The 27,747-nt window shown below is 49.9% G+C and overlaps 1 protein-coding gene across 2 annotated transcripts; it reads right to left on the minus strand.

The window, feature by feature from the left end:
- On the minus strand, nt 1-27,747 carry LOC125746016 (DENN domain-containing protein 2A-like). 2 transcript variants are annotated; one of them, XM_049019537.1, is made up of 20 exons: nt 27,327-27,747; nt 15,798-15,896; nt 11,807-12,784; nt 10,614-10,741; nt 9,267-9,382; nt 8,861-9,058; nt 8,509-8,602; nt 8,157-8,207; nt 7,741-7,928; nt 7,067-7,176; nt 6,502-6,571; nt 6,339-6,416; nt 4,980-5,120; nt 4,303-4,451; nt 3,223-3,400; nt 2,956-2,997; nt 2,709-2,814; nt 2,101-2,370; nt 1,108-1,194; nt 1-969 (listed from the first exon to the last, which is right to left on the minus strand). In XM_049019537.1, exons 2-20 carry the CDS (start codon nt 15,881-15,883, stop codon nt 938-940), a joined length of 3,102 nt encoding a protein of 1,033 aa, XP_048875494.1. In that variant the 5' UTR covers nt 15,884-15,896; nt 27,327-27,747; the 3' UTR covers nt 1-937. The 2 variants fall into 2 exon arrangements, with proteins under 2 accessions (XP_048875494.1, XP_048875504.1); XM_049019547.1 differs by lacking the exon at nt 15,798-15,896.

Here is a 27,747-nt window from a genome sequence, read left to right on the forward strand (position 1 = left end):
TTTCTTTCTGTAAATCGTTTTATTAATGCGATTTCATTGCTTCCCAAAAGGAGTGTATGAGACTTAGTGGTCTTCAGAAACGTTAACAACAAGCAGTAACCGCTTCTTGAAAATGGAATCACACTCCACCCAAGTATCTTTGGATCCATAACGTGAAGTTTATCAAAGAAGGTATGAATAAGGTCCGTCCAAAAATAACTGGACTATTTTCCTGTCTTTGAAGAGACTCTACCATCGTTTTCTTTCTGCATGAGACGTTGATCATGACTGAGATTTGCAGAGCAGACCCATAAATAAGTAATAAGGTAAACAGTTTTTTTCTATTCTTTTAATTCTGTTTTGGCAAAGATAGTTATTCTAAAAAGATATAAATTAAATCATAGCCTCCCGTTTTCCTAGAAGTTGTACTGTTTAAAGATGTAAAACCTTTTCTTATTAAAATAGGTATTTTAAAAATGCTGAATATGAAATCTTCCTTGACAAAAACTCTATTTGAACAAGTTTTTGCTCGCGGAGATAGTGCTGAGTTGACATAGGGATAACAGCTGCACTTCTGCGAAACGTCCAGTTCCAACGGAATGCTTTCTAGACACGTGACAGTAGGGAGATTAGTCCACAGGGCTTGATTCTATCCAGGCTGCAGCGAGTCTCTCAGTCTGTTTTCTTTCTTTAATGCGTTCGGAAGAATCTGCAATTTTTGCACAATATGGTAGTTCAGCCGAGTCTTAACAATCCACCGTCGTTTGTGTTCCGATTGTTCCAAGTGCAGCTTGCATGCGTCTGCGCAGACATGCTCGCCATCCCCACTGACTGCGCAGCCCAGCTGAATATGTTCATCATTTCCTTGCTGGTCAGTGAGTTTCACGGTTCTGACGTCCATGAACAAGTGGTGTTGAATTTTCCCATAGCTTATGCTCTTTGGCTCCGATTCCTGCCATCATTTTTTGGACAGGAATTTCATTTTATTACCTGAAGATACAAAAGAAATGCGTGAGAGAGGCTGGTGCTGTTGAGGGTTAACGGTGAAATACTGCTTTAGTGCCTCTCAGATCACGAAGACCTGTGAGGCTGAACCAGCTCACTTTCCATGGAGATGGTGAATCTCACCTAGACCTTTGAGGAACTTGTTGACCCCGCGATGTTCACTTCCAGGCAGAGAATCCAGGTAATCCTGAGCTCGGACTTCAAACAGACCTGGAGCAGGAGAAACACAGCTGTCAGCAATGCAAAAATCAGTTGCATGTTTAAGTTCTAAAATCCTAAAAATGCTAAGAGCCCGGAAATTGGGACAGTGACTTAAGACAGTCTGACAACTCGTTTTTAGTTGCTTCTAAGAGTAAAGGCGTACTTTGGGTATGGATTACAGCGAGCCGTATACTGTGATAGCACTGCGGGTGCCTGGGGGTTGATTTGGTCGCTAACAGTGCTGAGACCAAAGCTGTGGCCTTGGTGTGAGCAACAGCTCAGAAGTTCCAGCTGTGAAGTTCCAAGTAAACAACATGCAGCGGGACACCACAGCAGCCCTCAGAACGGCTTCAGTAAACCACGGCACAGATTATACAAGTTTCTGAAACTACTAGGTAGACGTGGCACCATTCTTCCATGGGAAATCCCATAATTTGATGGTGGGACACGCTGTGCCCAGTCAGAACTCCAGAATCTACCGTAAATCTTCCCTATAGACATTGAGTTTGTCATTAATCAGTTTTCCGTCCATCCATTTCCTAACTACTTATCCTGGTCTATCCTAGGCATAGGGAGCAAGACTGAGGTCCGTCCTGGACAGGGATGCCAGTCCGTCACAGCGCACGCACGCTTACACAGTCTCATGTTAAGGGCAAGTTGGGAGAGCTAATTGCACACACAGAGGGCAGGGGGATGCAAATCGCCATCGGACACACTCACCGGAAACGCCTACCAACTATGCTCCAATAATCAATTACAAATGACCCTCAATATTAGGAGAACTTTACTCTTTACTTAACTGAGGAGCTGGATGTTAGTAGATGCATCTGCTAGAAGGACACCCAAACACACCCAAGATCTCAGCTGGCAGTATAAACACACATAATATCACAGCTGGGTAGCGGAATATGGGACCTTTCAGGCCTTGTCGCCTCAGTTCTCTCTCCTGGATGAAGCCTGTAAACATCTGGGTCTCCATGAAGACCTCGAGGAAGCGACGCAGACTCTTGGAGCCGATGGCCTTGCGGAAGGCCTCGCGCTGGAACGAGCAGGGCGTGGGAGATGACGAAGCTGAGGACTCGTCGTCCCGCTCGACGGGGCTCATGAAGAGCGGGTAGTGGCCCACCATCTCCACGAAGAAGCGCACAAAGGCTTCCGAGACCACGGTGCTCAGGAAACAGGAGTCTGGGGCAGGAGCGAAACAGGACGCTCAGTTACTGTCGGCAAGCCAAGGAAATGGACATGTAATTTACTGATGTAAAAAGTATTTTTATTAGAACAAAGTTTAAAGCTTGATTTCTTAGAGAGTTCAGCAGGTCTCTAAATAGGAAATGAACCTTGGATACTTTGAGTATACTTCGAGTACTGTTAGAGTATAGTTCGAGTACTGTTAGAGTATAGTTTGAGTACTGTTAGAGTATAGTTCGAGTGTTGTTTTAACCCTCGTGACCATCCACTGGAAACTCAACACTGTTCTGGGTGGTATTTCTGAAGTGTCACCAAAATGCATGAGGGTGTCTTACCGCTGGGGAGCTCAGCTTTTTCGCAGGCTAATTCTTTCCTCCTGTCCAAGACGTGCTCCAGAGCAGCCTGCAGTTTGTGGGGCAGGATGGAGTCCTCGTCATCCAGCTGTGGAGCACAGCTAGCATTTAACTGGGTGTCACACGAGAGCCTCTGCTGTACATCCACTGGCCGTCCGGTTAACGGTGACGATCGCGTGTGTGCCTAAGTGTCTTGTATCACCATGGAAACAGATTCAGCTGGCATTACCTGTTTAAGGAAGCGGCTGTTGCCGAGGTCAACCACCAGGACCTGAAGGGAGAACAAAGAAAGAGTGATGTCATTTCCTGCCAGAGAGTCAAGTCAGCTTTTTCCTGATTGGGCACAGGACTATCTGCTGTGGCCATTGTTCTGTGGGGGAAAAGGGCAAGCAAGCTGCAAACGAACACAAGCGCATGTGTAGGAAAGCAAACACACCCAGACAGAACCCCAGAACACACACAGAGCCTAAGAGTCCCAGCACTGCGGGAGTCTCACCTCCTCAATGGGCAGCTCTTTGAGCCGAGGAAGAGAGCTGGACAGCAGCCCCACGATGAACGGCGTGGGGGTGCAGACGATGTCCATCATGGAGGGGGGCAGCACTGGGATATAGGTGTGCTGCCAGGCGAAGGGGTAGAGCAGAGCCACCGTGGCATGGCAGCACTTAGACAAGGTGCTGAAGGAGAAGAAGACGCTTATTATTGGTTTGCCAGGCACAGCGAGAGAAATGCATCACTTATTACCACCAGGTGGCGCCGTCGTGTCAGTAATCCACACACCTGGCAAAACACACTGTAATTCAGTGCTTTCCTTAAATGAGGAATGAAAAACATATACACTGTTTTCATTTTTGATATTAAAATAAAATAAATAAAACTTTGAAAAAGATGCAGCTTCTAATTCGTTGCCTCAAAATATACAGATAATGTTTGTCTTTTGTAAACCTAAGGCCTGCGTTCCGGGTGAATTACAGTGACAAAATGACATGTCATTTACATTTTTTTTTCATACAACATGTATGAAAATATATTAAAAGAGGGTGATCCCAGTTTTTTTTTTGCAGTCTGATGCCATTGTTAGGGTAAATTTCCTGCAGTACCAATCACTGCCAGAGGGGGTCAGTGCGTCATTGTGGCAGCATACCAAACAGATTTCAGCATCTCAGCACAACAGAAATCCCGCCGTTGGCTTCTCCCGGGTTTTTTCCAAAAGGAGATTGTTCCTATGGTGACTATATAACACAACAGCATTCTTTCCCTCACGTTCCCCTCCGCTTGCAGAGAAAGGAACACTTCGTTATATTAATCTATTTATCACGTCTTGACATTGTCGCATATCCCTGTTGTACCTGTCCCTATTTTTCACAGCCTTGCATGGCATATAAACAATATTTCCAGAATAATCAGCACCTTCTTATTGGTACTTTCAAGGACCCAGGTTGTTAGGAGGTGATTTTAAAGTTACCAAGCCGTTCAAAAAAAGCCACCAAGGTATGAGTTTCCTATAATAGCCAAGAATAATAGGTGGCAACACAAGTCGGACACTGGCACGCCTCTCAGCTGCGCAGTGGGGGCCCACCTCAGTTTCTCAGCAGTGAAGATGACCCTGCGCTCCAGCAGCAAGGAGGCGAAGACCCTCAGGAGGAGGCGCACACTCAGTGAGGAGAACAGGCACTCAAAGTCCACATGCTCCAGCCGGGAATCCGAGGGCCGGCACAACTCGATCACCTGACACAAGGGGAGAGACAGGATTGGTCAAGCTGAGAAGCAGCACAGCTCGATCACCTGACATGGGGGGAGAGACAGGATTGGTTGAGCTGAGGGCTGGGCTGCCCGCCAGATGGAGGAAGGCAGGCTGAGGGTCCTGTTGTAAACTAAGCTGTGGAGCAAGCCAGGGGCCAGGTTGGGGGGAGGCAGACCGATAATTCAGACCTGGTGCCTAATCACTGGGCTTGCGCTTTCCTCGTGCCTGGAACACGCACGCAAACCTCAGCTAGGGACACCCCTGAATATCGTGACAAGTACTGAGACTGGGACCTTCTCATCCCAGAAAGTTCCAGAATGCTTGGAACACATCAGAGACCAAAGAAAAACACTTTCATGATTATATTTCTAGGAAGTGACAGACAGGACAAGAAAAGCGACAGTTTTTTTTATGTTATACTGTTGAGGCTGCATGTACCCCTCTGTGAATTATTTAGTAAAATGAGCAGTGCAGCAAAGTGGATGAGTCCGGTCTGAGGACACATGGCTCACCTCGGTCCCGGAGCCCGGCAGAAAGTTCTTGACGGTGATGGTGCGGCCTGGGGCAGGAAACGGTGCCTCCAGAACACCCCTCATGAAGGGCTGCACCAGGGCGGGGGAGAGGGAGCGCCTCTTCTCCACCTCATCCAGGATCTGTGGGGTGGGGTTGTGATTAATATCTGTGTTCACACGCACACAGGGGACCCCTGAGGGGCTCCAAGGGGGTGTTGCTGGTGCCTGGAGAATGTGGGCCAGGAGAATATACCCAGGCAGTGTGGGGTCTGTATACTTAGACAGTGTGAGGGTCTGTATACTTAGACAGTGTGAGGGTCTGTATAAATAGACAGTGTGAGGGTCTGTATGTCCAGGCTCTTTCGGGGTTTGTATGCCCAGGGATTGTGGGGGTCTGTACACCCAGGCAGTGTGGGGTCTGTATACCCAGGCAGTGTGGGGTCTGTATACCCAGGCAGTGTGGGGTCTGTATACCCAGGCAGTGTGGGGTCTGTATACCCAGGCAGTGTGAGGGTCTGTATACCCAGGCAGTGTGAGGGTCTGTATACCCAGGCAGTGTGGGGTCTGTATACCCAGGCAGTGTGGGGTCTGTATACTTAGACAGTGTGAGGGTCTGTATGTCCAGGCTCTTTCGGGTTTTGTACGCCCAGGGAGTGTGGGGTCTGTACACCCAGGCATTGTGGGGTCTGTATGCCCAGGCAGTGTGAGGGTCTGTGTGCCCAGGGATTTTGGGGTCTGTTTAACAAGGTAGTTTGGTGGTCTGTATACTTAGGCAGTGTGGAGGTCTGTATGCCCAGCAAGTGTGGAAGTCTGTATAGCCAGGGAGTGTGAGGATCTGTATACACAGGCAGTGTGAGAGTCTGTATGCCCAGGCAGTGAGAGAGTCTGTATACCCAGGAAGTTTGGGGTCTGTATACCAAGGTTGTTTGTGAGTAAGTATGCCCAGGCGGTGTGGTGTCTGTGTGCCCATGCACTGTGGGGGTCTGTATACCCAGGGAGTGTGAGGGTCTGTATACCCAGGCAGTGTGGGAGGTCTATGTGCCCAAGCATTGTGGGGTCTGTATACCCAGGCAGTGTGGAGGTCTGTGTGCCCAGGCATTGTGGGGGTCTGTTTAACCAGGTAGTTTGGGGGTCTGTATACTTAGGCAGTGTGGAAGTCTGTATACCCAGGGAGTATGGGGTCTGTATGCCCAGGCAGTGTGGGGGTCTGTGTGCCCAGGCAGTGTGGGGGTCTGTGTGCCCAGGCAGTGTGGGGGTCTGTATGCCCAGGTAATGTGGGGGTCTGTATGCCCAGGCAGTGTGGGGGTCTGTATGCCCAGGCAGTGTGGGGGTCTATGTGCCCAGGCCATAAAATCATACCTTGGAGAAGAGGTCGAAACAGCCCAGTCGGCTCACAATGCAGTAGACCTCAGGCAGCCGTCGCCCCTTCCCACTAGGCTGTAAGCACAGAACAGGCCATGGAGAGTCTGTCAGCAAAGAACGGGATCCCATGGCGAACGAACGGCGGCGTCCAGCTGCTTACCAGCAAACGGCGGCAATATCCGAATCTCCGGCTGCCGTCCTCCCCGGTCAGCACGAAGGAGAATGTTTCACTGAAAAACAGGGAGGGGGGACAGTCACTGACCTGTAAGCTGGCCTTACTTCCCGTCAGTCGATCGGAGGAGTAAGAGCACACCACAAATGTGAACGTCATGGCAACAGGAACATCGCTCTGCGGTGCCACATGGAAAATGTGCCACCCAAGATGACGCAATAAACGCTGCATGTGAGCTCTCAGCAAGGTGGCCGGTGCCTCCCGCAGGCAGGCCTCCTCCTGCATTAACGGGGTGCAGGATGGAGCCCGAGGAGCTCACCTACCACTTTATGGGATCGTCAAACACCATGCTAACTGCTAATAACGAAACTACACAGAACTCTTTAACACTGTCACACTGTGACAGCTTTATGTCTGTAACTGATTCTTTGGGCCTGTTTTTTTTGGGGGGTGTTGTGTGTTCTATGAGGTTCTAAGTTTGAAATGAGCCCGTAAATTCGCTGGTGTGTGACCAGAGCACACAGGCGGAGAGGGAGGCGAGGGGCGGGTGTACCTGGCAAAGCTGTCCACAGGCATCCAGTCCTTGGCATCGGGGAAGCAGAACTGGGGGATAACCTTCAGCTGGTCCTCTGCCTCCCGCATGAACTTGAAACTGCGCTCCAGCTGTTGGCAAGAAGGTAGCATTTAGCTGAGAGCTGAGACGTGTAGACACACACACACACGCATGCACACACACACACATGCATGCACACACACATATGCACACACAAGCACATACACACATACATATGCACACACACACACACACACACACAAGCATGCTCGAAAAATCTGAGAATTTGAGAAAACAGATACACGTCCAAAACAAATATATAGATTAATTAGGCAAAATGCAAACATGTTATGTTTATGTGCAGTTTTATGGTGGCTTTCTAACGCACTCCAGGCTTTATATCATGAAAGGGTCACTCAGTGAACCAGGAAAAAGGTCATGATTGGTTAACTCTGTACCTAGTTACACACGCACTCACCAATAACCATTCACATAAACATAGATATGCATAAATATACAGACACATACACACACACACACAACCGTACATGTTTCGACACAAGAAGGTTGACATACAAATAAAAAGATATAGAAAAGTGATTTTAAGAATCCCACAGAGGGTATTCCCGCCCCCCACCAAAGCCCCGCCCCCACCAAAGCCCCGCCCCCCACACCTTGAGGGGGAACTGCTGAGTGACCTCCGGCAGGTACGGCACGCCCGCCTTCGCCTTGTGCAGTGCTACCACCAGGAAGTACTCAAAGAGCTTGCGCTCGGTCAGGTCCATCAGGTCGCGCTCCAGCGTGTAGTACCGGCACGTCTGCTTGATCATGGACTGGACCGACACCAGCCGCTGGCTGTGTGCTGCACCGGGGCGACATGGCACGGCTGACCCCCGATGAACTCTACCTTGTTCAGCATTAGGTTATGGGTTCTAAGCTTGCATTTCATTGCGTTACATTATTCACTATAGTCTGCGCTTCCCGTACCACCTCAGTTTCCCAATCTGGTCTCTGGCAGTTTCCTAAAAGTTATTCTGACACGTTAAAACGAACCCAAACCCAGGAAGAAAGGGAACACAGCAAACCTCACCTTTCAGCTTCTCCTCGGTGTCGCTCTCCGACTCGCTGTTTTCGTCCGTCACTGTAAAAAAAAAGAAAAAAGCACACGAGAAGCTAACTGAGATGGAGCCGGAGCGCAGCCTCACACGGAGCCGGTGATGTCATCGCGGCGGACTGCACGCGCACCGGCACGAGGCGTCCACATGTGTCTTTGATAAAGCGGCATCACATTCCCGCTCTGCAGGGGAAAGGGGGCAGCCGCATAAATGTTAACTGACGGGCACAAGCGCTAATGTTGGCTAGCTGGAATCGGCCCCCGAGGCCGTGGGCCCCTTGATGGGGCCCCAGGGTGTTTATAGACAGAACCCCTCCCACGCACAGACCTCTCCCCGAGCTGGACTCCGCAGACTGGGACACTCGCTTCATGCGTCTTTTTCCTCTCCGCGCCTCGAAGATGCCGTTAATCTTCATCACCAGCTGTGGGGGTGGGCCGGAAAAATAAAATAAAAACAAACGAAGTTAAGGGGATAGAGCCGGCCAATCGGGGGGCTTCCGCGAGCGTCCGAGGAGTCCGACAGAAGGAACTCACGAATGATAAAAGTTGTATGCTATTTGTTTTCCAGGATACATTCCCAGTTGACGGGACTTTTAAAAAGCCCTCTTCCCGGGATGGAAGTCACCTGATGTTCATCTCAAAGTTATCCGCCCCATCTGCATTCCCGGTAGGCTTTTTACCTTGGGGATTTTCCTGCGCCGACGATTATAGGGGTCCCCCGAGAGTGAGGGGGTGTCATCAGGGCTGCTGGGCGTGGACGGGGGGCTAATCCTGGAGGGCGACGCGATACCACCTTCCCGGTTTCCTTTGCGCAGGTCCAGCAGCTTGAAGCTCCGTCGATCAGAATTCTGACGGAAGAAACTGGGCTTGGACGACAACTGACCCAGACACACAGACAGGGGGCGATAGCGAGCGAGGGGGTCATTACCGGCACATCTTGACAGGCCACAGTCTTTCATTAAATTCCTAAACTGCTCATTATCCTTGGATGAAAAGACAAACTCTGTGTTTAACGTTCCGGCAACGCGACGGAAAATGACGGTTTATTAACCCACATAAACAGCACCGTCCCGGTCTGGCGCGTACCTTGGTTGGGGTGTCGGGGATGGGAGACGAGGGCGACTGAGGAAGGGGGCACTTGTTTCCAAGGCAACGGCTTTCCAGCTCTATGTCTTCGTATGGGTTCTCCTTGGATGGAGGGTCTAGAAGAATGGAGAAGGTAGGATACTGAGGGGGGGGGGGGGCATGACTTCCAGCCCAACACCGCATCGTGGCCCAAACAGTCTGGTCTGTCCAGATGTTTACGGGTCCTGCCAGGACCGTGAACGTCATTTATGGCTCTCTCTGTCACGGCGTGTCCCAGATCTGGAGGGGGTGGATGTCAAATTTATGGAGCTCTGAAGCAATGGCAGCCTTTCGGGCAGGGGAAAATGGCAGGGGGACGGGATGTGATGGGGGAGGGTACGCTACGAGGTTTGGTTGCGGAGCTCGCCGTGAGTCAGATGCTGGCGGTGTGAGGTGGGACGTCAGCAGCAGAGAAGGATCTGACCTGTTATGCAGTTTGATCCCCTCAGTAACTGGGGAGGTGTGAGGCTCTGTGGGTTATTGAGGCTGTGCCCTTAATTGGAAGGTCATTGGTTCAAATCCCGCGGGCGGCAGAGTGATTCTACTGTGGGGCCTGTGAGCGAGAGTCTTAACCCCTAGTTACCTAGGGGACCATCTGATCCTGCTGACTCAAAATCGATGTCACCAAAAGCATCTGCTAAATAAATGAAATGTAAACTGGAGCTCAGTATGGGATGTCAGTGGGGTTTAACCCTGGGTGCCCAAACAGCACCATTTTCCTGAAGTGTTTCTACGGTGGATCATCATGTAATGCTTTCCTCAGAGAGACAATGTAGCCGTCTATAAGCAGTAATTACAGCATCTTGTACTTATAATCGCACAGGCAGCCATCATCTCCACACCTGGATCTTCCCTGTGAAAGCTGCAATTTCTGCCAATTCTAGAACCAGAGGAGTGAAGACAGGGAGCCTCGTAAACCACGTTCTATACCTCAGTCGCCTGCCCATAAAAACCGCCGCGCAAACATTACAACTGCCGCTGTCATGTGATAAGTGCTGATCGCGCTTAGCGGCGAGCAGAAAGCACGTGACCTGGTGGTGCTTCCAGCTTCCAGCACACAGCTGCAGGTCAGTGGGGCCTACAAGGCCCACTTACCGTGACCAGCGAGATGAGAGAGCAGGAAAACGATGACAAAACCCAAACACGTGCGGAGGACTTCAAAACATGGAAAATTCATGCAAAAAAACACCTCTCATAACTGCAGAGGAACTTAAACAACTGGCTATTTTCCTTATAGTTGGATGAGAGTGGCCAGTGCTTTTGTTGGGGGGTGTTTTCCCGTGCCCCCCCAGTCTCGCGGCAGCTTACCGAGGATGTCCTCGTAGATGTTCTCCTCGGATAAAGTGCGCGTAAGGGACAGCCTGGCTTGCGCGTACCAATCCACCTGGCTTCCGTCCGCAGACGACTGCAGCACATCCTCGAACTCATAGGACTTCCTGGGGAGTGTAAACAGGCAGAAGCTTTCGGAGCAGCTCCGGGCAGATGTTTAAGAAACGCGACACATGGCAGTGGTGAGGGCGGAGCTTCAACACATGCAAAATGACCATCAATCCGTACAGCTGGCTGGTTTAATTACATCGGCTGTCGCTGGGGGCCAAACGGGGAAGCCTGGGACAGGATATGGGACCAGCAATAGCTGTTATGGGGGCCCGCTTGAAGTAATTTTACCCCGGGACCAGAAGTTATGCGTGGTGTGCCCAGTGTGCACCCAAGAAATCCGCATTGAGACTCAAACCTATAACCTACTGGGTTTTTAACCACTTTGCTACCAGCTGTCTACCAGCTGAGCATCAAGTCAGTGCCCAGAAGAGGCACCTAAATGAAGCATCACTAGGCAAACTGAATGCTAATGAAAATGGATAATGCCTCAAAAGTCCAAATTAGCTGGAGAAAGCACAGCTCCCATGTGTAGCCAACCACAATAGGACAGACCAGTACCTAACGAGGAAACACATATTTACTTCATTAAAGTTGCAATAATGAGATCGGAGATCATTGCCCTCTCTGTCTTTCTTCTGCATTCTGTCTTTTTTGGGATGGCATCACATCAGCTGGCTGAAGCCGTTATGAGGTCTGCTGGCTTCGCGAAAAAATATCATGACCTGCTTCAAGTCTTCTCAGCGTTCAGCCCATTAATAGTGCCAGATAAGGAATGGTATGCGGTTTGCTCCTGGACAGCTTAACGAAGGCCGTCAGGTAGCTGCTGGGCTGCGTTCGCGATCCCGCGGAAGATCCCAGCGCAAAAAAACATTTTTTCATCCCGAAAACATTAAACCCCAAGGAGGTTTAGAGCTTTGAGATCGCTGCCAAAAAGCAGATGCAACTGCAAATGCGAAGAACAGAAAACTACACCACTTTTTTTAAAAAAGGCAAGAAATACTGTTAATTCCAAACAAAGGATTAAGAAAAGAATTGTGTCTGTAAGCCAAGTCAAAATCGAAATCGGCTGATTTATTTGTTTTCACTTAAAAAGGTTTCATTTTGGTATTTATTCACTGTACCTGTTGCTGCGGTTTCTGCCTCTGTCTGTCCAGGGTCTCCTATTAACCCCAGGTGGGGGGCAGGTGGGCAGAGGGGGAGGGGGAATGGAGGGCAAAGGTGGCAGATTTCTGCGTCCTTTCCCCAACATCAGGGGCGAGCCGGGGGTGCCAGGCCGGGTGTGGTGCTGGAATGTGCGCTGAGGCTTGGGGAGGGGATTAATGGAAGGCACCCCGGGTTCTGTGTACACGTTCTCCAGGTGCCGCTCCCTACGGGCCTCCCCGCACCGCACAATGTCCAGCGTCCCGAAGATGGGCTCCGCTGCCTTCCTGTCGGCCTCCTCCTGCTCCTCCTTTGCAGGGGGGCTGAAATAGTTCCCAGGGAGCACCAGGGCGGGTTTGCTAGGCCCTTCCTTCATGGCCTGCTCCAGCTTTTTGATGTGAGTCAAAACCAACCGCTTGTCCTGGGCAGCTTCGCTCGATTTTCCCCGGCTGCCCTTCTCAAAAATGTCCTCCCTGTCCTTCACGGGCCCTTCGGGAGATTTAGGCCGCAAATCCCCCACCTTTCCTGCATTCTCCTTCCCAGAGTCCTGCCTCTCCCAGCTGACGAACTTCTTACTGTCCCCCCTGTGAAGCTCAGCAGGTTTGGTGTCCCTCCTTGTGATTTCCGGCTCCTTCCCTGGAGGTATAAGCAGGCAAGGCGATGAGGGGGGGGGCGTGGTGTCCTTCTTGCCCTCCCACTGGGAGATTTTATCCCGAATGCTGGCACTGCTTTTCAGAGCTGCTGGTGCCTTTGAGAGCTGGATGCCACCGGTCAGGCCGTTCTCGTTGGTCCGGGGGTCTGAGGACCTCTTGTGGGCAAGCATGGCAGCGCACCTCAGGTTGTCACTTGGATCGTCCAAGGAGCCAAAGTGGGGCTTGGCTTCTCCGTCGCCGCACAGGTCTGGCCACTGGGAGGCAGTACAGTGACCCTCCCTGAGCTTCCAACCACAGCAGCGGAGTCTAACATGCAAAACACAGGAAACACAGATGGTCAAAGGATAACAAGCTAACCCTAAACGGGGAAGAAAGCGGTAATTGTGAGCTAGCCATGCGGCGTACACATTGTAAACACCAGGTTTAATGTGTTTCCCTGCCATTGCTGGCTGTCTGTGTGTGAGTGGCCCCTTCTCCTCCCGTAGGCCAAAAATACGTTTTAGGTAAACTGGTGACTCCAATTTGTCTCTAATTTCTGCAAGTGTCCACCCTGCGATAGACTGGAATCTTCTACAGGGTGCCCCCTGCCCTATGTCTTTTTGGTTGGGCTCTCGACTGACTGCAGCCCAGGGCTGGATAAGCAGTTATAACGGATGGATGAATTTCAATAATGAACAACATCCTATAAAATGACAGTGGAATGAAAAAACATGTGAGGTAATCTGAGTACAGTTGGGGCGGGGGGGCTGACTTGGGAATCTATAACTGAGAGGGAAGCTAATAACTATTTTGTACATAGGCCTGAGAATCAGAGGAGAGTGTTTTCCGAGTCTCCTGGACCAACCGGCGTGCTGCCACATGCAGAGTTATTGGACCTGAGCCCCCTGAGCCGCTTTGAGGTCTCAGGCTGGGCCCAAACCCAGCCAGCCTTGGCAATATCACATGTCAACAGGACAAATACGCAAAAACCTATAAATGAAAGAAATCAAATGGTCACGGCGGCGTTCATCTTTTTATTCGACTTAAACGTGGAAACGTCAAGGCCCCGGGTCCTGCCAGAACTGCGCCTTAAGCGTCCGAACCGCGCAAAGCCAAGCAGGACGAGAAAAGCCGCCCAGCGTGGGGCTCCCGTCCAAGATGTCACTCTATGCAGGGTAAATAACAAAAGGGGCTGTTTTGGGTGACACACGTGGGTATCTGAGCAGGTGGGAGGAGCCAATTCAGTCGGGGTCAATGGTGGGAAGGAGAACGGTGCAGAGGAAGGGTACAGTGGGGGGGGGGTGGCTGTTTGATAGGGACAAAGAAACCACGTCATGGGAAGACCCTTATCTCCACGGCAACTGGGGCGGAGAGAATAGACCAAAGGCAGCTGAACCAACACTAAGGCTCAGAAGACCACAGATAGAGGGTCTGCATGGAGAGGATGAAGGTCAAACGTCGACGGAGATGCTCTTCCCTGCAGCTTTCTCTCTCTCTCTCTCTCTCTCTTATCATGTAACTTTCTGCTCCAACCCCCCCCCCCATTAAAAAGTCTAGAAAATTGCACTCACAGCAACACACTCACAAGTTATGCAATTAATCTAATTATAGAGAGGCTGGACAGAATTTTAATTAGCCGACTCCCAAGGATTTTATTGGTTTTCCGTGAAAAAAAAAAAACAAACTATTAAATCGACAATCCTTCTGAGACGGCTTTTTGGGGCTGCACATTCTCCCAAGCCGGGGCCCAGACCCGTAAAAAGATGATGGCAAGTGTGGAAGTCAAGCCCCAGCTAACGAACGGAAAGGTTAGAGGGGACGTACAGTGACTGCAGATACACTGATGGCTCCAAGCAGAACAATTAACAGAAAGACAAAAGAAAAGTGAAGCTTTTGTCCAGAAGCAAAATAGCAGGGACCTCTGAGTGACCAGATCGCTGGACTGGTGAAAGAAGTAAATAATGTGTGAATTTGGGGGGGGGGTGGGGGGCACATATTGGGAAGTGGGTGTCAAACCTCGGCTACAGGACTACCCTCCAATACCAGCACAGAGAAACTCGAAAATGATAGCAGAGACCTCTGTGATCTGTGCGCAGACCGTCTTCCTGTAGGGGGCGGGGACCTTTTGATGCATGACAAGCAGTGTTTATGGCTAAGCTGACATTCCTGCCGTGTGATTAGCTGCGGGGCGAGCTGCCCGCCGCTAGCGGCCACTTCAAAGGGGCTAGCGGAGAGTTATGCGGGTAAGGGGCACGGCGGGCGCAGCTATCAGCGAAATGCCGAAGAGTGGCAGCTTGATGTCACAGAGATGTGATCACTCAGAGATGTGATCACACGGAGATGTGATCACACAGAGATGTGATCACTCAGAGATGTGATCACACGGAGATGTGATCACACAGAGATGTGATCACTCACAGATGTGATCACACAGAGATGTGATCACACAGAGGTGTGATGACACAGAGATGTGATCACACAGAGATGTCATCACACAGAGATGTGATCACTCACAGATGTCATCACACAGAGATGTGATCACTCAGAGATGTGATCACACGGAGATGTGATCACTCACAGACGTCATCACACAGAGATGTGTCTCAACATCAGAAGTAGCCTTCGCAGCTCTGCATTATGATATTAAATGTCAGTCAGTTTTGTTTAAATATGAGGTAGGACTTGCAGGGCTACTTTGAAAATAATTAATGTGATGCTGGGCTTTTTAATTTCGGGATGATCCCTTAATAGCACCCTGCAGTGGGCAGTGGTGACTTCATGGTTAGGGAAGCGCACTCGTAATTGAAAGATTGCAGGTTCGAATCCCCGACCAGCAAGGCACCACTGAGGTACCCCGTGCAAGGTCCCGCCCCCAAGCACTGCATACCGGGCGCTGAATTAGCTGCTGCTTGCTATGTCACATATGGGTTAAATGCAGAGGACGCATTTCGTTGTTGTGCTGAGGTGTGTCACTGAATTCAGAAGGCTGGTACACTTGTATAAAACAGGCACTGCTGAGGGCCGCGATGCACCTGGTGTCTTCAACCTCATACTGGTGGATTGTGGCATAAAAAAGAAAGTGGATCACGAAGTGTGTTGTTTTAAACAAACTAGCAAAGAAACAAACAAATTTGAAAAAAAAAGGAACAGTGCCCCCCCGCCCCCCCCACGCCCAAGACACAAACACACACACGCACACACACCTGGGTCGACAACTTTCATCATCAATCTGGGTCAGGATTTACTGGACAGGGAATAAGTTGGGTCTCGAGGCCCCGTTGAGAAGCACTGCTTTAAAGATTTATTTTGAGGAAAGAGGCCCCACCCCCAGAACACTTACCCGTTGACCGATTGGTAGATACAGTTGTCAGTGTTTGTGCAGAACAGAAGTGCCCGCCCACCAGTCATGGTGTCAGCAGCTGGCATCCTCAAAAAATGCCTGAGGAGAGAGACAGCCAGCCGAGGAAGACAGTGAGGCGGGGGGAGTGGAGGATGGTGGGGGGGGGGATACGACGGGTCAACATGCAGGCACAGACAGGCACGTACACAGCAGCAGCACAGGCTGACTGACAGGGAAGCCAGAGCCCCGTTTACAGTAGAGGTCACATGTCATGGGAAAGAGCTATGCATGTTTAAGCTTGACACACAGTCATGCTGCCGTCTGATTGGCCACTGGTCACGTGACTCTAATCAACGAATAAGCACTAATCAGCTTTGTCGTGACGAGTGCCGGAATTTCACTGTCACGGTGACGTCAAAAGTGGAGGGACATGTTTTACAAAGAAACGCAGGAAAGTTCTTAATTTAAACACGGCTGAAGAACGAATCCAAAGCCATCCCATCTGAAGACGAGGGCTTTCGGCTCAGCTCCAGCCCTGACGAGTTAATCAGTGTCAGTCGTTTTTTAAAATATCTGAAAAATTCTTTGTTTGGTTTGCAATCACATCCGCCAAGAAGCAGGAAACCGTAAAATACGGGCAGCGCATTTCGTCGGGAAAATGTCTGCTACTTATTCGTACTCGACACTGATTCCGGAGGGAAGTCCGTTTACTGCCACAGATCTTTCCGGACACAAGTCACCCGGGCCCCCTAAGCGCAAGGAAGCCAGATACGTTGCATCAGGTGTGAGACAGAAGGTAAGGACAGTCCCATGCCAAGGCTGAGGGACGGGGCGAGATGGGCCTCCTCTCACTGGGTCAGATCAGAGGGGGGGACGACGACTGATCAGCTATCTCTCATCACCCATGCAGGTCTGCATGGAAGAATAAGAACAGGGGTGTAGACGGACAGGCACAGGACGAAGGACCAGAGGAAAAAGCTGATTGGCCCCCGGAGTTGCCCCTCCTCTGATGCTCACTGATTCTAAACATATGATTGGCTAATGTTAAGGTCGGCCACACTGTATGAATTATGGCTCCTGTTATGTCCCCCCACCTTAAAAAAATGTCCTAGAATTGCCCCTGCAAAACAGACACATTTTAAATGATCATGGAAACTCTCTCCCACTGCAGAACAGTGCAGTGTTAAAGCACTGCAGATGTAGGCGTTCTGGTGAAGCAACATGCCCTGTGGTGGCTCTGCTTTAGGTCCACTAAAGGTTTCAAGACAAGATCTGACAAACCTCAAGGCTGAGAGGGAGACTGTCCCTCACACATGAGCTTTGTTCCTGGGACAGCGCGAATCAGCCTCGGGGGACATTAATGCTGAGTTCGCATTGTCCCAGATCTGTCTCCACCCCCCCCCCCCCCCACACACACACCTCAGGCTCTCCCCCAGTGGGTCACAGGCAGGGGATCCTTTCCCCCTGCTGTCCAGGCCTGTTCCTGACTGGCCAAGCCCCACCCCCCGGCAAGCCGCTGGCGTGCATTACATCAGCGCAGCACTGGGCCTGTAGGTTGAAATGACTTTCAGCTGGAATGGGTCATATGACGGAGGGAAAAAAAGAGAAAGAAACTCTCGTTCTACTTCATCTGCTTTTCTTTCCCTTAAGAAACCAGCGAAAGAGACTTAGGAGGCGGAGGACGGCTGAAAAAGTCTAACTAGCATGAGCCCCAGATGCAGAGCTACTCGGAGACACTTGTACGTCTCTTTTAGGTCAGGACTGTATTTTCGGGGGTGGATTTGATTGCAGGAGGAAAGGAGTGAGCACAGAGTTTCATAGCAAAAGCGTGGCAGCAATGATCACTCTGGCCCTCGGCCGGGGCTCCTCGTGGGGGCTGCGTGCGAAGGCATGTGCGGCAAACAGCTGAAACGTGACCGTCTGACTATGAGGGGGGGGGAGCGGTCAATAGACCTGTGGTCAATAACCCGGCTGAAGACATGCAGCTGGAGCGAGTCATGCTGGCAGGCCCTGAGCTGCAGGCCGGGGGCCGTCGCTGTGATCGTCACGCCGTCGCTCGGCCCCCAGGAACGCACCCATCAAACAGCCAGGCCTCCTTTCAGCCAGTTTGGGCTCATCTAAGGGACGGAGTCAAGGATCAGCCCAGCGTGAGGCCACAGAGTCCATAAATGCCCCGGCTGGCCATCGCTGTGCCGTTAAAGTGACAAGGGTTGCCATTTTTATTGCCGCCATTACCATGGTAACATTGTTGGCAGATATGCTTTATTGCGTGGTTTTTGTCCCAGTCTGCTATTGTTAAATCCAAAAACCAAAAGGACGGCAGATAAACCGGCAATGATTTAGCTCACAGGGGCCATCTGCTCCAGCCAGTAAAAGATAATGGGACACCCTGCCCCGCATATCCCGCCCCTTTCACGCCAAGCCCTACTCTGATTGGTCCTACAGCCGAAACCAGATAGTGCCACTGCTCTACCAGAGAGACACTCAATGGATATATTGACAAAATGTGAACAAAGTCCTGCCCTTTACTTGTGATGTAATCGTCCGCTTGGGGAATTCGAGACAAGAGCCAACAAGAGCGTATGGGTGAGGGGTCTCGTCAGAAATAATGAAGCAACGAAACAACAGACGGTATGCGGCCCGAGCTGCAAAGCCCCAAAAGTATGCAGAGAGAGGGGACAACGACCAAGAATCCCAGCCCCTGATTCGCCCTCAGAGGGAGTGTTACGCTTTTCCTGTTTCATTAATGTTACACATTCGGGAGGTTTATCCGAAGTGATGTGCATTTTTGACAAAGCAGGGTCAGTCAGTCCCTGGAGCAACTGGGGGAGTTATGGGCCTCACTCAGGGGCCCAGCACTGACCATCATAATTTCATCACCTCTATCTGCTACCTGCATTATGCACCAGCAGTCCCTCCATCCCACTGTGGTGTCAACAACCCCCATCCGAGATTATTGTGTAAGAAATATCTTAGGAAGAGGGCCAGGAAGTGAAATGGGCCATCCCGTGTTCTCAAACGTGCATATCTAAGTCCATAGAAGGTTCTCAGACAGAGAAACAATCCAGCCCAGGTGCGAGCGCCACAAAGAAATCGACACGGTGACTCGATGCCGTAGATCACACCGAGAGGAGCTCACGCCGCTGGGGGTCAGGGCTGGACAATGCCAGCCCAGTGCAGATGACCCGGAATGTCGACCCATGGTAGATCAAAGGCTGGCAGGCCCGTGTGCTTTTCCAGTCGGGCTCTGTTGTGGAGCAGTAGCTGTGTTGGAGGCTGCACCAATCGGCACAGGAGCCGAGGGGCTCGTCCGTGCACTGTGGGACGTTCCTGCGGCGGGGGCCTCCATTTTCAGAGTTGTCCTCCTTGCTTACAGCTGCTTCGCATAAAGATTCCATTCCTCCGTCGGCACAATCCCGAGAGAAAGAGGGTGGGGAGGTGACATCACAGGCATCCTGGACACGGCCGGAGTTCTGCTGCACTGCGGCCAGGCGCCTCCATCGCGCAACACATCCTGAAGCTGCGAGAGGCCGGTTCCTGAAGGCGGGGGCCCATCTTTTGCAAACCCGCTCTCCTGTGTCTCTTCTCCTTGGCTGCAAATCAGCCCCCCTCCCCTGCCATGATGACGCAACAATTGAAGATCAGCACTGCAGCTGATGCCGTGCCGGCGACCGATTTTAGCATGCCACATCGCATCTGCGCCTGGCCCCTTGTCCCACCCTGCATGTATGCGCTGTCCCATCACTCAACCTCTTTCAATACGCCCAGGAACCTGGACGAACTTCTGGAAACTGCCAAGAGGAAGGCTGAGTATTACCCATCATCCCTTGCGTCAGGTCACATGTTACACACGTTTGTAAAATGATACAGGGAGAATCGAACAAGTTCAATGTGGCAAAGGTTGCTTCTCCTTAAACGGGGGTTGGAAGGTTGACAGAAGAGGTGGGGAGGGATGCAAATAAACAATGGAATTGAATTTTACCCCCCCTCCCCCCCAGCATCCAACGTGGCCCCAGAGCCTTTGCAGCTTGGCTAGGGGCCTCCAATTTCCCAGGCAGATTCCATAGCTGGGCCTGGAGGAGCCAGAGGGTCCTGTATTCGGAGAGACCCCCCCTCCCCCCCCAAAGATCTCTCCCTGTTTCCTCATTTGAGAGAAAACACTGCTATCAGTCAAGGTGCCATGGGAAGCCTGTCCACACACACATACACACACACACACACACACACACAGCAGGGGCCAACAATATGCTTCTACCGCCGTGTTTCCCAATCCAGTCCTTGGAGGCCTGCAGGCGTTTTTATTCCCTCCCAGCTCCCTGCCAGACAGTCTGTGTTTTTGCTCCCTAGGGGGGAGCAAAAAGTGTAGACTGTCTGCGGGTCCCTGAGGACCAGGTTGGGAAAGACCGTCGCAGTCAGGATCTGGGGTGGGTCAGACGGAAACAAAATTGGGTTAGTGGTCAAACGGAAATTTCAGTGACAGGAAGCTAGATGTGCGACCACAATACAATCACATTGTTTTGTTTTTGCTCACTTATCAATTGCAGTTAAATATAGCAGGTATTGTGATTGCGTTTTTCATGCGAGTGCTGGATATTTTTGGTTTGGTATTTTTGCGAAGTTCCCTGGGTGTAATTATCTACCTGACAGTGGGCCGTAACAATGCATGAAATATCACCTTGGGGAGGAATGAGCAGCAGTACATTGTAATTTGGTAGCACTTTGACATTAAGCAAAGCCAACCGTGGCAACGAATGTGACCAGCTCGACTAACCACCAAAAAACGAGCGGTCGTTATTCTTCACAGAAAAAATTACCAATTATCAGCCACTCCTTGTCTCTGGCATAAGGGGCGGCCGACAAAAATGAAGGGGTGGCAGGGTGTGGGTACAGTTTGGCACCTCCTGTGCCAAATCTCCCACCCCCACACACACACACGGAGCAGAGGACAGATGAGAAGGCCACAGGCATTCATCTTAATTACAGAGAAGACAACTTTCAGTAGAAAGGAAGCCAAAGTAGACTAACCATTGTAGTGAAAAGAGCAGCCCAACCCTCCGTGGTTCACAACAAATGGTGCGACCCCCATTGTTTTCCAATACATGACAAAGGAGAAGCTCGGTATCCGGTTAGGGGCAGATGTGAAGGATGGACAACCCCTTTCAAAACCAAAAAATTCAGCTCAAAACATCTGGCAGATGGCCGAACTTCCTCTGCAAATGTCAGAATCGAGGTGGTGCAGAAATATGTCACGTTTTAGGAAAGATTAAGGAATTTTACGCCGTTCGTTTCGTATTATTGAGTATGTTTTATAGAGAATGGAGACTACAGAGGCCCCTTAAATGGCCACAGAGCCATCCACAACTCACGAAGCGAACGAGCATAAACAGCTAAAGCTGCTCGGTTGTGTTTTGGTGTGATAACCAGGAAAAAAAACACCCAATTCAAAGCGAAGGTAGAGGATTTATCAAGCTTATTCCCAGGACGCCAACGGAGGCACCTCATAATGAAGACCTCGTGAGTCTCTGTTCCACACAACATGCAACACAGATCCTTCCCACCGAAGATTAGGAAAATGTGTGGAACTCTCCTTCCCAGAGACAGCCAGAAGAAATGTGGAGAAGTCCCGCCCTGGAATGGAAAGCTTTTCTCCATGTCAGAGAATGTGGGATAAGAAGGATGTGGTCCAAGGAAAGGGGCCGGCAAAACAAGCCCGTCTTCCCATCTGGAGCAAGGAATCATATTTCAACTAAGTGTGGGGGCGGGGCTGCATACTTACCCCATCCACCCTGCCCCCCACCCCAGTGCATCGAGAGATTCCCTAGCATGTCCCATCCCCCCGGCCAGAGAGCTCCAAACTCTGCTTTCTGTCCCTCAGTCTTCCTGGAAGAACAATCTGCAACCAATTAATCTATTGGCTGGAGCGACTGGAGCTCAAGTCAGCTGATCCAGAACATGCTCATGGTGGCGGCCAATGGCGGCTCAACTTTGCGGGTGATCTGAAGTCGAACTAAAAAACCCTGATTCGAGTCTGCTTTGGAAGCTTGACCAGGTCAGAATGTCATTTCTGAAGCGTGAGTCACCCAAACATCTGTGGCCATCCTCAGAGCTCCGGAACATCCTCACGGTTTCCTGTATGGTCAGGGAAAACGTGCTGTGCAAGGTCTCTTAGCCAGTAACCTGGACCCTAAGTGTTTGTAATATATTTAGAGAAACTTAAAGCGGATGTAGTAAAGAGCTTTGCTAAAGACCAAAACAATAAATATGTCGTCAGTTAAATATTTACACTATAACAGGCGTAACTGAAAAAGGAGTCGCTGTGAAGGCCAGCATGGCCAAAGAGTCTACGATACGGGATGGTTGGTTTCCTGCGGGACGTTTCACAGGAGATGGAAGGTTTTCGCAGCTGCTGGGCAGGCCGAGGTCTTCACTTAAAGGAGTTATGAACTGGGGTGACCACACTCCAACATCTCGCTGCAGGGTTGCCTTCTCCACATGGTCACCCAGACCTGTTCCAAGTCCCAAGGTAAGGGCATCACCTGCCCATCAGTCCCGCCTTGACAGCACCACTCTGGTCTGCTCTTAATACTTCATGTCAAAGCTATTACATGCTAGATAACTGATATTGTGAATCTATCCATTCGTTAGCAGGAACCATCTAAGTCAAGATGATCCTGGGCCCATTCCCAAGAAGACCAGAGCATACAGTGGGATGCATTCTACAATCTTTCACACACAACCGAACCTCACGATCCAAAAAAAATCACATAAAAGCCTTGATGAAAGAAGTTGATCAGCTGGCCCCTTTTGATCACATGACCACACGCATCCAGAAATGAAGGTGCTTTGTGATCACAGGCTCTCCATGCACTAACATGAAGGCTATACATCATTACTGTGCCTGAGGCAGACTTCGTTGACCCAGTGAACGAACTCAGTGAATGAGTCAAACACTGACAGTGAAATGCACCAAAGAGTGTTGATCCTACTGTTACGTGGTTCTTTGGCCAGGGCTGGATCCCAGGCCCTTACGCCAGGAGAAGGTGTCCTGCCTTCAGAACCCCAAGAGAAACAGAAGAGGTGCCATGTCCACATCGCACATAGTAAATCCCTGGCAGGAGCTCAGGTGAGAACGGTGCATGCAGGTGTATCATGCATTGCTATTGAGCGGACCAGCAGAATTTAACCACTTACAGTCAAACGACTAAGCTTTCACAATGGACAGCTAATCATTGTTAAGAAAGAGAGTGGACATGTCCAGCAATTAATCTGAGAACCTTTGTAATTTGATATTCAGATCTGCTTTCTGACAAAGATGTCAAGGAGGCGATGGCAGCTTTTATCATTTTAGCCACACATGGAGGATATTGCAGGGGTGGAATTAGACAGAGAAAAGCCGCATCGCAAATCCTCAGGCCAAGATGCAGTGAGAGGGAAGGGGACTGAACCACTCATCCACCGATGCTCACAGACACAACAATCCACAGTCTGTCTGTCACTCTTACTCTCGCCATTGTAGGTCATCCCTCATTATTTTGTTACACACAATTTCGGTTTATCTATGGTTATTTGAAACTCCGTCCAAATCTGGACAAACACTCTGTATCTATGAAGAGATCTTTTCAAAAGATAATACGCTTTAACTGGGACTATTTAACTGCCCATCCTGTGGTATATAAACAACCGAGGAAAGGTCTATTATTTCTGAGTTCCTAAAATTGTTCCTGTGGGCAAGAGAAGCCTGCGCTCTCCTCGTTTTAATGACTGTTTTCCTGGGATTTCGTCACAGAATTCCCACCACTGTTCTTCCGTGGCCTCTTCCCAAAGGATTGTTATAATTCCCCAGTATTCCCCTGGGAGCTGCACACTCCGGGAGCTTGGGAAAACCATCTTCCGGACACGATAATCAACAATGCTACTGATGTTCTTATTTTTTGTCCCCTGCTATAAAAACATCCATAAAGTGTTGCATCCAGAATACCCATAACAGATAATTGCAGTTGTTTCTCAAGCCATGTGCATTTTTTATTGGACTAAACACTATTACTGTGCAATTAAGAGTCTAAAGTTTTTGAATTGTAACCCTAAAGTCTCAATCGTAAATCTAGACCATTTAAGTTGTTCTGGATGAGGATTCAGGGTAAACGACCAAGAAATGGTCTGCGCAGAGAGGAGGCCAGGGTGTGGCTGGCTCAACAACTCCAAATATTTTATTTCACACCTGCATCCAAACGGCTTCTTGGGTGTTACGGTCATCTTCTGGTCCACACCATGATTCTCACTATCGACGCGGTGATTAATCTTTAAAGGAGTAAAATTCTGAAACATTTTTGAGCCTGGTATTTTCACAACTGTGATAATTTTAATACTGGCGAATACACTGACTGAGATTATCTGGATGTGTGAGAGGCTTGCATGATGCGGCAACGTGATTGTGAACATCCCAAAGACTGAGAGACGGAAGAGACTGTGGGGAATAATAGTGAAGAAGGACAGGGACACAGGGCAGAGTGGGAGGACAAGGGAGGACAAGGAAGGAGGAGAGAGTGAGGAAAACAGAGAAAGAGGTGGACGTCTTGATCATGAAGGCATGTGGTCTGATCTCCTTGTGCACAATCCCGCGGAACTCGTAGAACACCCAACAGCAGGAACTCTCCCAGCAATGAGGCAGGACAGCATTCCACCCCCTCACTATGGGAACTGCTGGGCCTTCCTCTCTGGATGCCTAAGTTGCCAGGCAACTCTGGGAGTACCCCCCCCCCCCCAACAACTATGTGCATTTGGGGCACAAGAGCTTATAAAGGCTGTGACCTCTGCCATGATCTCCATCCTGAGCTGGTCATTTCCATGTACATTACAGCATTATGGAAGATCGGGATTATAGCCAGATTGACACACAGATGTTCAAGCAGAAAGTCAAAGTCACAAGCCACTCAATGCATCCTCTTCTTGATGGCTTTGGGAGTGTGTGAACAAATCACCGGTAAATAACATGTAAAAAAAAAGTCAAACAGTTAACTGAGACCTTGATGCTGAGGTTTTGCCTCCTGAAAAAAAGTCAAATCACAGGAGAAAACCAAAATCTCAACAACTGCTGACAAAAATACTGCATGGTAGCTAAATAACCTTTGGAGACCATTCAGTGGAAGCACAGAGGTCTTGGCTGGTGCTCTACACTCTGACTGCTTATATCTATAGTAGACCAGACTGTCATTCTAAAATGGTCTTTCCAGGTACAGGCTCTAGATCACAGATAAGTGGATACAGGAAATGGAGGAGAGGATAAACTGGAGTTTCCAGCCTTGGTCTCAGAGTCAGCATTTTAGTGGCTGATGGGGGTTATGGGAATGTAAATGGCATACAGTGTCAAATGACCACGCAAACTGCTAACAAAGCTGTGGAGATCACATGACAAGTAACTAACCAGTCAAGAGTCACCCATGTCAGAAACAGGATGACACGATGACATCTGATGACCTACTCTGGGTACCAGAGGTCGTAAGCATTAAGGCAAAAAAGCCTGTGCAGCAGTGATTCCCAATCTGGTCCTCGGGGACCCAGAGTTAGTCTATGCTTTTGCTCCCTCTGAGTTCCCTGCCAGATAGTCCACATTTCTGCTCCCTCTGAGCTCCCTGCCAGACAGTCCACATTTTTGCTCCCTCTGAGTTCCCTGCCAGACAGTCCACATTTCTGCTCCCTCTGAGCTCCCTGCCAGACAGTCCACATTTTTGCTCCCTTTCTGCTCCCACCATATATTGACTGTGACCGGATTGGGAAACACTGCTGTACAGCAATGTCTAAGCCTCAATGTAGGAAATGAAATCACTGCAATCTCTCAGTCACAAAGACAATCATTGTGTATGTTGAAACATACAATCAGTTAGGTGCAACCAACACGGAAAAAACAACTTTGGCAAACTCTTTGCTTTACATAGCAATTTAAGCTTTAAGACTAAGCATAAAATGGAATTTCAGATCCCTAACCTTAATAGAATGGCCTTTTGTCTGGCATGGACTGAAATCTCGCTGCTTGCTTTTCTCTTTCTGTAGCTCCAGATTTAAGGTACATGCCACATTTTTCACATTAAAATGCAATAATCAAATCAAACCACACTGCAGGCTCTATCGGATAAACTGAGTTAAATGTGAAAAACTAGTGTTTCCTCTGAAGGCTGCCCTGTTCAGAAATAACCCTTCCAGAGGGTATTTGTAAACACCGCTCCTATCTACTGTCAAACAGACCAGCCTTTGTCTGTTATTCCCTGACCAATTATTTAGCTTCTCAAATCTTCCTTTCAGTGTCTGGCTTGTGCATTATAAAGCACTTCCATGTGCGACAGTGTAAAGTATCCAGCAAAGCAGAATGGATCTTCTCCCTGCCGTCGCTGCCAAAATCTGGCATTGGGAGCTGCCACGGCACGAACCCTATGAGCTGAAAAGGCCATGCCTCGATCACGAGGTTACTGGAACGTTCTCCTGGTCAGTGTGGCCTGTGTGCTCGTACCACAGATTCAGTCTGAGGAGAATAAAGAGCAGGTGGGAAGACACTGAGGTTTAACATGGTTTTGGTTGGGAAGTGACACTGCGGTCTTTATTCCCCACGCTCTTAAAGGGCTGGGGTCTGTTTAGAGCATTCACCCTCCTCTGCTAAAGTATGCAGCTCCGAGTTCAGAGCAAGATCGAGGACCCCTCTGGGAGGCAGGGTGGAACCGCCATTGTACTGATATGGGAAATAGATCCCTTTGCATATCCACTTAGCTGGCTCTCTGACCACAAAGAAAGCCTGTGATGTTAAGTTTGGCTGCGTCACCTATGCAGGGATCTGACAAACAGCCTCCACCTCCCACCTGTACATTTCTCAGAACCTACGCTTGTGTCCATCTGATCCCCTTACCCCCCCTCCCCCCCACCCCCACCCCAAGCCAACAGTTGTTGTTTTTTTTAATGAACCCTGAGAGAAATGACTAGATGGAGCAAGGGGACAATGGAAAGTCAGGAAGAGCTGCAAACTGAGGCTGGGAAACACGAGAGGCGATAGGGGCAGGGCGTTCAAATTGGCACTTGAATACAGTCATATGTCTCACAGGATGAACACACACACACACACACACACACACACACAGATCCCTGATTCTTTACATAAATGCATACACAAGAAAGCATACTCATCCTCTGATACACATATAAACACACATGCATGCACACGTTGCATAGGATGTTCAAACAGATAAACATCCACACACACACACACACACACACACACACACACACACAAACTTCTAAGAACTTGCACTTCTATAAACTCATTCAGACACACAAATACACACACACACACACACACATCTGGGATTTCTCACTCATACAAACACACACACACATTTTGTTGAACTGTCACACACACCGCTCACAATTTCCACTCCTATAAACACACATTTTCCTCGACAACATGACAATATGCAGGGATGTAGAGGCTGTGACTCGCTGCCTTGCAGTGACAGACGGCCCCTAACCCCCGCTCCGGCTCGTCCGTACCTCGCTCAGTCGCAGGGACCTTGCAGGAATGCCGTTGCAGTGGCCTCTCATTTTCTGAAATCTGACACTGAGTCCGGCGGCAGCATCCACTGGCACGATCTCCCCCCCGGAGCCAGCCGCCGTCTCTCCTCTGTCTTGCTCCGCCTGGCTTTTTCACTCTCCTCTGCTCCGGTCAGAAACTCAGTGTGGCCCCCCGAATTCTCCTCCCACACAGCCCACTCGCTGGGGCTTTTTCCAGCAAAGGTAATTTGGAAACACAGGAAAAGCTGGAGCCTTCTGCGGAGGGGAAGCCGTGACTCCTAGAGCTGGTGCTAAAGTGTGTGCACCCTCTTCCTCGCTTGCACACCCTCCTGCACTCTGCTCTCTCTCTCTCACTCCTTCACTCTGTGATTATGTGGCTCTTTCTCTTTCTCTCTGGACT

This window comes from Brienomyrus brachyistius, chromosome 1, assembly GCF_023856365.1.
Source record: "Brienomyrus brachyistius isolate T26 chromosome 1, BBRACH_0.4, whole genome shotgun sequence".
In the NCBI taxonomy this organism is placed as follows: Eukaryota; Metazoa; Chordata; class Actinopteri; order Osteoglossiformes; family Mormyridae; genus Brienomyrus; species Brienomyrus brachyistius.